This window comes from Cyprinus carpio, chromosome A25 (genome assembly GCF_018340385.1).
Source record: "Cyprinus carpio isolate SPL01 chromosome A25, ASM1834038v1, whole genome shotgun sequence".
Taxonomy (NCBI): Eukaryota; Metazoa; Chordata; class Actinopteri; order Cypriniformes; family Cyprinidae; genus Cyprinus; species Cyprinus carpio.
Genome location: NC_056596.1, coordinates 16122492 through 16135589, shown reverse-complemented (window position 1 = coordinate 16135589; position 13098 = coordinate 16122492). Strand labels below are relative to the sequence as shown.

Below are 13098 nucleotides of genomic sequence, written 5' to 3'. Positions count from 1 at the left end.
AATCAGGGCTTGTGGGAACTGTATAGCGCTTTGGGCTAATTTGGCAGACTAGAACACACAGACATTTACACATATGTTAAGGCCTCTAATGTGCCTAGATTACACCAGAGATGTGTGACGGTGATTAAGAGTTCACTACTGAGACCACTACTGAGAGGCTGCTGCCCTCGCTATAAACATATATAATGCTGAAGCATGTCTCTGAGTAATATACAAACACTAGTGTCTGGCAGGCAACTCTATGACCACTGCATATTAAATGCTGTGGGTTTCAAGGCAGGAATTTCTCGTGGTTTGGCAGAGGATGATGATTAATTAATCTCAGCATTACTTTAAATAGGAGCGTTATGTAGTATATTTGTTTGAATTCAAAAATCATGTGTAAATAGTGTACTACATCCCACCAATTAAATTTTGAAAAGGTCTTTCAATACAGTAGATGAATAATGCCCCACAGATGAGGCATTAGAAAATAACACCATGTTACTGTTTTATTAGTGCTCTACAGTTTTTAAGAACTACACATGTTAATCAGACTAAGATCAAGACTAAAATCAGACAAACAGCATGATTTAGTGTTTTTTTTTCTTTTCTTTTTTCTTGTTTGTCTGTTTTTTTGTTTTGTTTTGTTTTGATCAAACAATTTCTTTCTCTGGCTCACTTCTTTCAGTTGGTGAGATAAGAAAAGATCAAACGAAAAATGTTAGTAAATATAAAACTTGGCACTAGACATATCAGACAAACAACTGTATGATTATTTATTTATTTATTTTCTGGCAAAAAAAAAAAATTAAAATTATTAAACAAATTGTAAAAAAAAAAATGTAAATGTTTTTAAGAACTTGTAAGTACTAGACGTGTCAGACAAAAACCAACAGCATGATTATTATTATTATTTTTTTTTTTTGTTTGCCTCACTTATTTCAGTAGGTTAAATAAGACGTCTGAATGGGGAATATATATAGTTAACTACTCTGAACTATAGTATGTATAGTATGTGAGTATGTAAGGATGTGTCTCGTCTTCTCTGTCCTGATCTGGGGTCAGTGTACCTTCCACCCCTCTCAGCTTACACTGCCTCCTTGATGTGCGACCACTTACCACCCAGCACTCCCATTCACCTTTCTGACCCTTTCCTCCCTCTCTCTCCACCCACTCAGTAGGAGACTTATACCCATCATAAATCAACCTCTAGCTCACATATCCAAATTTCACTGGATCCGTAACAACCCCTTTCCATTTACAGGCCTCTGTTAGGACCACACAGTACGCATGTGTGCCATTGTGGTTTCATTTCAAGCAAAGGTTTTATAGACTTTGCAATAGAAGGTATGTAGAGGAGACCTTAAATAATGATTGAGGCCTTTACTGTAATTACTGCCAGGACTGAAGCACCACCTGTATTCCATCCTGCTACTCCACCACGTACACAAGTGCTCAGCAATATTGCTGGAAATGTTTCCTGGCACGATCGTTAAGAAAGATTCATGATTGGAGTCCTGGAGTCAGCAGTAAGGCTCCATTGTTGTTTTCCACTTAAATTTGTTAGTTGAAGGTCTTACACAAATAAACAAGCTGTAGCCAAATATCAAGATTTGCTCTTTACTTACTCAACATACAACCTGATAATTGACAATCACAACATGTGGACAACTGAAGATCAAAGAAGGAAAAACAAACATCTGAGCCACTGATGAAGGTCTGGATTTACTTTGTTTTTGGACGCAGCAGTAGAGCTTCCAGAAATTGTTGTACCTGTGTGACTTATCATTAAATTAGTTGTTTTGGGGCTGGTTTTGCTAAAGTTTGTTGCATTTAAACGTGAAATGTATTACATTGTTTGTTTGCTTGTTTTGTTTTTAGAATAAATAAAAAGAAAACACGCGGTTCATGGGCAAGGGCAGTATACCTAGTGTTAGAGGCTCATTGTTTGCTTGTTTTGTTTTTAGAATAAATAAAAAGAAAACAAGTAGATAGAATAGAAAAAAGAATAAGAAATGCTAGTGTTAGAGGCTCATTTTTTAATAAAAATAAAACAAGTCAATAGAACAGAAAAAGAATAGATGATGCTTGTGTTAAAAGGTCATTATTAATAATAAAAAGAAAATAAGAAGAAAGAAGAGAGAAATAATCCGAATCCCAGACATTTTGGGCGATGAAGAAATCCCGGCTGGACGCATTTTTTAGGTCCAAAAAGAGGACATGTCCAGGGAAAAGAGGACGTATGGTCAGCTTATATTACATGTCAAAATAAGGCATCTCAAAGAGTTCACAAACAAGAATGTCATCTAAGAAGCTTACTAAAATTAGCAATGCTACATCTCTCAGTAGCATGACAGTCACATGCATATTGTGTAGTTTCTTCCAGAAACTAGCTACTTTTTTCAGTAGTAACAGACAAAATGCTACATTGCTAATATTTAAGTCCTGCTGAGTGAGCAGAGGCGGTGAATTGTCCCTTAAAATGGCTTCAGTGTAGTTTTTGTTATAGCTGACTGCTTTTTCAAAATTCTAACTACTGTTGTTTGATTGCCTCAAATTAAAGTTGCTTTTAGCTTGCCAAGTAACTGCCTCAACACAGTTACACCTAGTTCTTGTATCCCATAAACAGGCATCCTTCCAAAAGTCAATATTTACAGTACACCTGTAACTGAACCCTGCATAACATAAACCTTCGTAATTACCTTTAGCAAGCAGGTAATACCCTGAGGATATCCTTGTAGCAAAACAGGACAGCTAATGACCTCCTGTAACTCTCTTTAAGACAAGTTACAATGAACTTTTCAGGAAACAGCAGCTGGAAAAAGAGTTTAAGGAGCTCCTCACATTTCTACTATATTATTAACAGCTTTAAAGTACCTTCAGGCTGTATGATTTCCAGAGTTTACTTACAAATCAATGGGCCATTAGGGGTTTGGGCTGTTAATTAGCTTTGTACCCATTGTGTGAAGTAATGGGATTAATGGGAGGGGAATAGTAATGAGGCTCACCTTTCTTTGCTCAGGGCCATCCTGGGCGGATCCAGGTTGGGGTTCTCCATGGACTCCATCTGAGGGCATCTCAGGAAGTAGTAGAGAGTGTGGAGGGCATCTGGAGACCAGGAGACGGGCTGCTGGCGGGCATGACGTGCAGGACTGAGCCCGTGACGGACAGAACTGAGGCGCTGCATATGGTGCATGGCCCGTGACACCAGGTCACCTGAGGATGACAAACAATGGATCAAAAACTTCAGATATTTGATTCATAGCAGCCTAATAAGAGATTTATCAAATTTAATAAAATGCACTTTGTACATAAAATGTCTTGAATACAAATTGTCTATGATTTTTTTGTAAAGTTTTTTAATTAAAATGTTTTTTTCTTTTTTTTTTCTTGTCAGGGTGGTCCAACTGTCCTGACATCATAAAAAAGCCTCATTAATAGAATGAAATAACTGAATTTTTTGTTAAATCATTGAAACTGTTAAATCATTATACAAACATTTGAAAAAGTCATGTGGTGAACCCACCATGCAGAAAAAAATAATAATAGAAAAAAAACATTAATTTATTCATTTGAATAAAATAAGAATTTGACCCTTTTATGACATGGCCAGGTTAATTAAAACATATTCATGAATAAATAATTTATGTTGGTAAAAAAAAAAAATTATAATAAAATAAAATAACCACAAACACATGATGAAAACCAACATGAACACAAAAAGTACACTAATTTTTTTTTTTCTTTCTTATTTGTCATTGACCCAAATATCAAATTATCACCAGAGCTCAGTTGGAAGCTAACAAGACCTCGGACAGTAACTGAAACCAAAAACCAGAAAATTGGCCTTCATAGCTAATGTGGAAAGTGAATGTGAGAGAGTCAGTACACGTGCCTCCTCTAAGCAGCTTTGGGGATAAAACACCCTCCTGCTGATGTCTTTCCCTTGTGGATCTCACAGTTTCACAACATATAAACATTACGATTGCACCAACAAGGCATCCAATGAAAATTGGATTCTTAACACATGATAAGATACATATGGATACACTGATCAGGATTCAATGCATGTCTTGGTCCACACTACCTTGAGAAGCAAAGTTTTGGGCTGGCCGCTCCAATTGTGGGAACATGTAGACTTCATTTGTGGTAATCACCCCTTGGGTTAATTTTTAAACCACAGAGTGGTTTGCGAGTAGGAAGAATCTTCTGTTATTATCTGAAAGATGCCAAACTTGCAGCATTAGGGGCCCTTTTGTGTTCTGCCAGGCCCTACAAAGGGTCTTAAGAGAATTTATGACGCAATCAGGAAGTTCGGGGCTTTGCTACTAATGCTTTCCCCAAAGGCTGAGTTCAGTGTGATTGGACTATTAAATACAACATCTCACTTGTTGCAATATACTCACCAAGTTCTTTTTTGCTTTTCACTTAGACTAAAAAGAAATTTGAAATACCTGAGCAATGGTTTAATGATAGTGAACACCCCTACGCTATTGGGAGCAGCATTTAGATGAATATGTAAGTATGTGCTGTGTGCTCTCCTCTCGATAACAAAATAAACACAAAATAAAAAAATGACAGGGGTGAGAAAGCAGCAGTTAAGAAAGCATCTGATCAAAGCCACATGGATATTTTTGCATCAGCTCTGCAATTCAGGACTCCAGTGAAGTCAAGTCACGTTTATATATGTAGCACTTTATACAACAGATAACTTTAAAACAAGATTTAAAGTTTTAAACATGAAATACATGAAGGTCAGTGTCACTTTAAGTCAGAATTTTAATTTCAGTTTCTACTATAAAGCAGCTCTCCACTGTGTTTACGTTTTGACTCGATGGACCGAACAGAAGAATTTAATTGAAAAACATTTCCACCCCAAAGAAGGCGGAGCCCCAGACCAGTGGTAGTATGAAGGTGTTTACCAACTGGACGAAACTTTTCCAGAAAGTTTGCTTTGATAAGCTGTTTCAAATTTCCTGAAACAAATTCCATAACTTTATTTTGGCTTGATTTAGTTCGAAATGACGTCATATCAGTTCATCTTGAATTCCACTTTGATTTTGCTTACCTATTACATAATTGCCATAGACCATTGGTAGTTCGAAGGTGTTTACCAGCTGGAGTGAAGTTTTCTGTAAAGTTCACTTTGGCTAATTGTTTCAAACTCCCAAAAGAAACTCCAAACAAACTTTGTTTTGGTTTGATTCTGTTCGAAATGACATCACATCAGTTCATCTTCAAGTCCACTTTAATTTTGCTTACCTATTACGTAATCACTACAGACCGTTTGAAGGTGTTTACCAGCTTGAGCAAACTTTTCCATTAAATTTGCTTTGGCAACCTGTTTCGAATTCCTGAAATGAACTCAAAACGAACATTGTTTTTGGCTGATTCTGTTCGAAATGATGTCACATCAGTTTGTTCTTTGATTTCGACTGAAATGTATAAGGACCTTATGGCTCTTGCCTTTTAAACATCCCTCTAAAATCAGATTGAAAGGGCTACCAACAATAGCACATTTTTCACATCCCAGACTTGATTTGTGGGACCAAATCCTACATTTTAGTAGATGCCAGGGGCAATTCTAGGATTTTGATTTTAGGGGGGCTCAGCCCCCAACAAGGGTGTAATATAGCAGTATTCCACTGTATTGCATAGATAGGTATAACATATTACTGAATAAGCCAAACACAAGTCTTCATGATCTCTCTCACACACATACTGTACACCTGTTTACTGTACACACACAAAATTTTACTGTTTACATTTCTAGTACAAATCTCTTTCCTTAGCTCAAGTATGCAAACCTCTTTGCCACATGCACTGAAAAATGTATTACACTGAAAGTTACATTGTCAAATGAAAAGTATGCGTTCATATGTGCTTAAATTTCACTGAAGGAAACACCTGTGTGAATGCAGCGAAAACTTAAGCTACAGTAGATGGGGAACTGATTGATATTTTGTAAACTGTATTTATGACAAAAAAAAAAAAAAAACTGATGCAGATATTATAGCATCTATCGTTGAACACACACCTTAAAAAGTTGATTATAGCAATACATCCACTAACCGCGCGCGTGCGACGGATAAATCGCTCCGCTGCACGCGTGCTTTGGTCGGTACAGCGACTAACCGCCCTCGCGTGGCGCGTGCCATTGATATGAATGGGTTTCATAGTGCAGTACTTTCCACGTCCTGTGTGAAAGCCGCTTCCTCTCTTTCTTACTCTGCTCCGCCACGGTCTGCGGATTGAAAAAGAATGCGCTGAAAGACGGGGAGGAGCCGATCGAAGTCTGCCACCGTTTTCATTATGAAATTATTATGAGAAGCAGACTGAGGCAATCACAAATTCGTGTACAGTTTATGGAGCTAATTGCAAAATTTTAGGGGGCTGAGTAGTCAGCTATAGCCCCCCTAAAAATGGCCTAGCAACACCCATGGTAGATGCCCCATTTGCATCCAGCATTCCAGGGCAGCTGAGGACTTACAGATGCCCCACTGTCTGCCAGTCTCCTGGGTACAGCTGGATCAAACCTACATGGGAGCTCGTGGGGAGGCGCCAACATCCCAAGCAGTGCACAAAGATAGCTCTCACTAAATTCGTTGAGTTTGTGTGTGATTGCTAATGTCCTGCTGAATGTTTGGCCTGCATGAACGTGCCCTTGTGCTGTGGGAGACAAGCAGCAAAGTGTTCGGTTTTTGCAGTAGGAAATTCATGCATTCTACCGGTAAGCCACCAACCATGCCACCGCTGGGCCTGTGGCATAGAGGGTAAACACAGGTAAAACCCATGCCAACAAAGGAACTCCTTCACAGCATGGGAAATATCCCATTTTCAAATGTAAACTTGTGTGAGGAGGGAACCAAAACACTGTACAATGAACCGACAGTCAGACTTTTGCTGAATAAGGCACTGCAATCTTTGTATCAACACGTTAAAGTTCAGCTAAATTGCATTTGTTCAGCTTTCCTCTTGTATAAAATCCAGTCCAGACAATAAATCCCAGACCAGATGTTGCTTTTATCAAGGGAACTGTGTTGAAACAGACATGCTTCATTTCAGTGCAGATGAGTCAGGCATCATGAAGTCAGAGGAGACACTGGAACAGCGGTTCATCATCCTTCAATCCTGATAGAAGTGTTTCTAATAACACCATAACATCCTGCAGGAATTATCTAGAATAACAGACGCAAGGCACTTAAGGCACCAAAAGACTTTTAGTTGACTTTCAGACTCTTTTTGTGCCTTTTTTTCTCTATTTCCGTCACAGATCATTCTATTTACAAAGCAAACATGCCTTCTCTTTGGGAACGATATAGTGGTGTTTATTCAGAGCATAAAATAATAGGTTAATCAAACAGGAAAGATAAACGGCATCTGCATTATCTCCTTTTCCATTTGCTGTTTGCAGGGATAACACCAAGCAATTGTGTCTCTAAATGAAACTTGCAGCAATCTTGACTGCACTGCAAGCACAGGTTGTGACATACCTAAAATAGTAAAATTGTGTACTTCATAATTTGGAATATGTATACAATTTTGTGTGTGTGTGTGTGTGTGTCTGTATGTGTGTAATATATCTGTAATTTAAATAATATTATAACATAATATAATTTCATTATTTTATGTTGCTTATACTTTGAAAAATATATATGCAAAATAACATGCATATAAATAGTATAAGTATATAAAATGCAAAATTATATGCAAAATAAAATAATTAAAATAAATACTTTTAGTATGCATATTTTAGATTTGTATGTATTTTATGCATATTATTATGCATATTATTATTATTATTATTATTATTGCTGTTGTTGTTGTTGTTCCATTTGCAATTGTGGAGGAAATGTTATTATATATTCATATTATTAGTAGTGTTATTTACTGTAATCTACTAAACAGTGTTCTTTCTTTTTAGAAACACAACAGCAATTTTTCATTTTGCCCTATTTTTTGATGCACTATTATTTTTACTATTAACACTGAAACATGCTGATATATATATATATATATATATATATATAATATATATATACCACATTCACACATATATATATATATATATATACACACACACACACATACACACATACACATATATATTATATATATATATATATATATATATATATATATATATATATATATTATATTATATATATATATATAGCCTGAGTGCACTGTAAGTCGCTTTGGATAAAAGTGTCTGCTAAATGCATAAATGTAAATGAATCCAAAACGTAATATAATGTTTTAAACAAAATACAAAAAGCAAAGTTACAAAAATAAAAAGCAATTTAAAATAGCATTCAATATTCAGGATGTGCCATTTATGATTAGCGTCACAACGAAAAATTCAAGCGTGTCCGACTTTCTTGTAAGCTGTAGCTTAAATGCGAGTTGTAAATGATTCAGTATGTTTCATAATGGACATAATGGACAGGAGAGAGAGAAACAGATAAAACCAAGAGTATCAGACAACAGACAGACAGGAAGGAAGTCAGACACTTACTAAGTTCGGAGATGCTGCCCACACATGTAGCCAGTAAGGCCTGTTCGAGTGTCCGCAGCTCCAGTTCAGCGTACGCATCCTCTCTGCTCTCCAACCCTGTCTGACGTCCCTCTGTGTACGGACTGAAATGAGCCGGAAGTGACAGAACTCCTAAAATACAACGACAAAATGTTAATGACACTTTTACCATAGTGGTCACATTTACAATTGCTGGGCGAGATTTTGTGGATAAACTCCATCAGTAAACTCCAAAAGCGTTACAAGTAAACACAAACAATTTAGTCAGGGTACTTATTCACAGTACTTTTTTTCAAGTGACTAGTGAAGTATCAAATTATTTTTAAATTTACAATCAAATGCACACATTAAGCAAAAGAAAGCTGCTTGGTTTGAAAGTGGCTTCTCTCTGAACGGTGCTTCATACACCCTTTTTGGTCATTTTTGTGGCTGCACCTTTAATCCAAAACAAGTCTTACAGTCTCCTTGACAGTCAATGCAAGAAATGGTCTTCTGTGGACATTTAATTAAATTAAATTACGTTGTCTAAGGAGGGACATCTTGCCATTCTTTCCAAGTTCAGATACAAAAGAAACTTTTCTTGTTCTACACAAAAACAGCTGTTCATTTGCTGTATTTACCACTTTCAAAACCGCAGTCACTGAAGAGACCAGAAAAACAAAGGCACCATTATGATCCATAACCTCACCATAAACGTTAAAGCCATTCCAAACAAACTAATTCTAAAGTTTACATGCTTCAGGGAGGAGCACACAAACAAATGTGAGAATTTGCTAGCTCAATAGATTCGATTTTGCGATTGTGAAAAACTTTATGACTAAATCCAAATAGCATTACTAATAAACGTCACATTCCACTGAATTACATTTGAACAGAATTCACGAGAACAATAACCACTGGTGACTAGAACTGTCTCTTATTGTCTCCAAGGTGTTTTCTTTAACAGAGGTTGCACAAGGTTAGGACTGTCACTTCCTCTGTAAACATCTCCTCTCATTTCTAGAACAATCTGGTTTCAGTCTTGATAAGTTCATAGGCCTTTCCCAGTTCTCAGAGGGAAGCATGACATTACATGAAACATGAAATGATCCACTCGGTTCCTTCAACTCTTCCTATTTCCAGTCTTGTTGAGATGTTTTGGACTTAGTGAGTCATAGTGAGTTTTGTTTAGGTGACGGTCATGGCTTCATGCAACACTTTTCTTCTCTAAATCTGTTTTTTTTTTTTTTTTTTTTTTTTTTTTGCTGAGCCATCATTGGTTGATTTAGTTGAATTGTCTCCAGTAGTGACTTCCTGTCCATATGGAAGGATCAGGAAAAACAGAGCGATCAAGGAAGGGGAAACTTGTGCAGTTAAGTTTCTCACTGGTTCTTTGTAGTCCTGGACAAAGCTTTGCTTTGGCCTTCAGGGGTGAGAGTCCTGCCAAGGAAAAGGAAACAAGCAAGGAACCCTACCAGAGAAGCAAAAACAAAGCAATATTGTTAGTCCTGTTTCTGATTTATGGAAGGATCTTCACAGGAAAGATGGATCTCTATCCCATCTGTGAACTTTGAAAGAATATTCCAAATTTAGTACAAGTTTAGATCAATCGTTAGGATTTATAGCTCCCTCCTTTCCCTAAAATGTAAGTAACAGTGAGACTGTTACAATGGAAGTGAATGGGGTCGCTTCTTAATCATTTAAATACATGCTGCATCCAAAATCGCATACTACTATTTGGTAGGTACAAAACTTGATGAAGAGCTTAAATCACAACCAAAATAAGTATGTTCTATATGATATGTGCATGATATGTTTAGTGAATACAATCCATACATACTTGACTTTGGATAGAAATGTAGCAAGTTTCAATATCATAGCCATAAGATGTAAACAACATGCGAGTTAAGATTATTTTAGCGTGAAATATCATTTACTATCCTTTTCTATGTGAAGTTCTATCTACCTGTAAAGTTTTGTCACTTTTACAACATAATGCTGTAAACCCTAAACAGCTATACAGCTGAAATAATACACAAGTTCGAACATAAACCTAAGTGCTTTGATAAAATTATAAGCTTCATATTGCTGCTGTTACATCCTCCAAATATTGGCCACTTTTATGTCTACTGTGGTGATCAATACACCACAAATGCAGTCGATGGAGTTTAACTTGTACTAAACCCGGACTATTCCTTTAAGCGACTTAAAGTCTCCATGCAGAACGTTTAAAAGTGCTGTTCTACCCAAAGGGCCAGTTTCTTGATAAGCCCATGCTTTCTGCTTTAGTCATGTACAGGGTGAAGATTCGAGACATTTACAGATGAGGGTGGCTCCAGCCTTCATGAATACACTCTGTTTATAATACCACAGTGTGGTAAGAGTAAAGCACTATGGGAATGACTCCTCAGACACTCACGAACACTGGCATCATAAATTCCAGTAGACAAAAGCTAAACGTTTGTTTACAGTAAACACCTACTTAATGGTGTCTGTGATTTACGTTTATTACAGCACATTTACAGCTTCAGGGTGGCTGACTAACAACACTCTTAAAGGTGACATATAATCAAATACACACAGAAAATCAACTTTTTTATATATACATACATTACATCCTATCCAAAAGATCTTTCTGAACACATCAGCTAAACACTAGGGCTTCTGGATGGTTCCAGGGTGTGACTAAGCGGTTCCTATGGTATTATATGTGGTTGCAAAGGTGTTCCTATGACATTGCTACATGTTTTAAGGGTGTCTGAGTGATTGCCACGTCCTTTGTTTTTAAGGTGTTGTGGGCGATTACTTGGGTTTTGGAACTGGACACAGCTGCTTTGGCATTTGGGGTGAATTCTGAGGTGTTATATGTGATTGTGAAAGTAAAGTGTTCTGTGTGGTCGTTAGGGTGTTTTGAGCGGTTGCTAGAGTGTTGCTAGTGTGTTCTGGGAGATTACTACAGGTGATTATCAATGAGTTATCAGTGTGTCACTAGGGTGTTTTAGTGTGTTGCTGGCCGGTTGCTTGGGTGTGTTGCAAGATATTCTGAACCCTACATATGGCTCTGATATTTCACCTGTTTTATTATCCTTCAGGCTAAATATTCCACATCTAATCATTTAGAAAAGTATTAACACACTTCTCGTCAACAAGCTACACAATTTGAGGGTGTATATGCTACAGAATATGATTCTGCACTTATTCAGATGAGTTGCAAAAAAAAAAAATTTATACACAAACACACACAAACCTAGGATGTGGCTGGATGCAGCATGATAAACCGCCGTTTATGAGAGGCTTTCTCCTCCATCAAATGAGATTCTTAACCCCTCCACGAAAATCCAACCCACAACAAATTTGTCCAGCTGCAGCGGGAAAAGCATCTGTGTGCAAGTCTGCTTCTCTGTATATAGGGAAGGACAAAGCTTGGAGTATTTGCTGATGCTGGCTGTTCCTTACAATGGAATCGGATTTACAATGAGCACACATGTCTGCAACTGCACTCAACACACTCTCAGTACTCCAGTCTGGTTACCATTTACTCCCAAGGGTCAAAAAGGGTGTTCTTTGACAAGTCTGTGAAGCATTTCCACGTATAGTTTTCATCAGAAGGTGCTGGTGTCCAATTAGACAGGCACAAATGAATACTGTGAAAATTGCTTTTTTTTTTAAAGTTTGAATTATTTTAAAATTTTACTTTTATAAAGTTTTTTTTTTCATTTTAGAATTGAAATATTATAAATTTTAATTTTAGAATAATTTTGAAATAGTTACATTTTAAATTTTAGAATAGTGAGTTTTTTTTCTCAAATTTAAAATAGTGAATTTTCAAATTTCGAGTAGCCCAATCTACTATGTCTATATATATATATATTTAAAATTTTACTTTTAGAATAGGGAAATATTGTTTCTATTTAAAAAAATATAATGATGTCTATAAAATTTTACAATAGTCAGTTATTGTTTCTGAAATATTCTTAATGTATTATAAATATTTTGAATAACAGAATACTGTTTATAAAATAGTAGTATCTTACATTTTAGAAAAGTGAATTACTAATGCTGAAATATTTTACATAATATTTTACAATTTCAATTTTAGAATAGGGAAATATTGTTTCTATATAATAACAATGTTTATGAAAAAGGTACATTTTTAATTTTACAATAGTGAATTATTTGTGAAATATTATACATTTGAATTTTAGAATAACAATATTGTTTAAAATATATATATATTTTTAATTTAACATCTGTTTTTAAATTTAAAATCTGTTTATAGTGCAGTATCAATCAAATTAACAAACTTATTAATGAACTGTCCAGTGCATTTCACAGTACTGACTGACACAATTTTAACACAAGAAAATCATAAACTAATTAAGATTATAAACTGATTTTTTTGTTTGTTTGTTTGTTTTTTTTTTGGAGAGGAAACCAATGTGCTGTGAATAAAATCAGATAACCCATAACACATTCATTTTGTGTTGCCAACAAACTCGATGAACACATTCTTATATGTGAGAGTTCTTAAAATGTAGCTTAAAATAGCAAATTGCACCGTACAGATCGGGTGTCACACTAATGTTTATTCAGTATTTTGT

General features: G+C 36.0%; 1 protein-coding gene across 2 annotated transcripts in view; it reads right to left on the bottom strand.

Moving 5' to 3' along the window:
• Positions 1–13098, bottom strand: part of LOC109054040 (ankyrin repeat and BTB/POZ domain-containing protein 2-like) — a 49604-nt gene that overhangs the window by 15877 nt on the left and 20629 nt on the right. For both annotated transcript variants that reach the window (XM_042715711.1, XM_042715710.1), the window contains exons 3-4: positions 8501–8650; positions 2991–3198 (exon numbers count right to left, since the gene is read on the bottom strand). In XM_042715711.1, coding sequence (XP_042571645.1) covers positions 2991–3198; positions 8501–8650 — 358 coding nt within the window. The remainder of the gene's footprint in view (positions 1–2990; positions 3199–8500; positions 8651–13098) is intronic.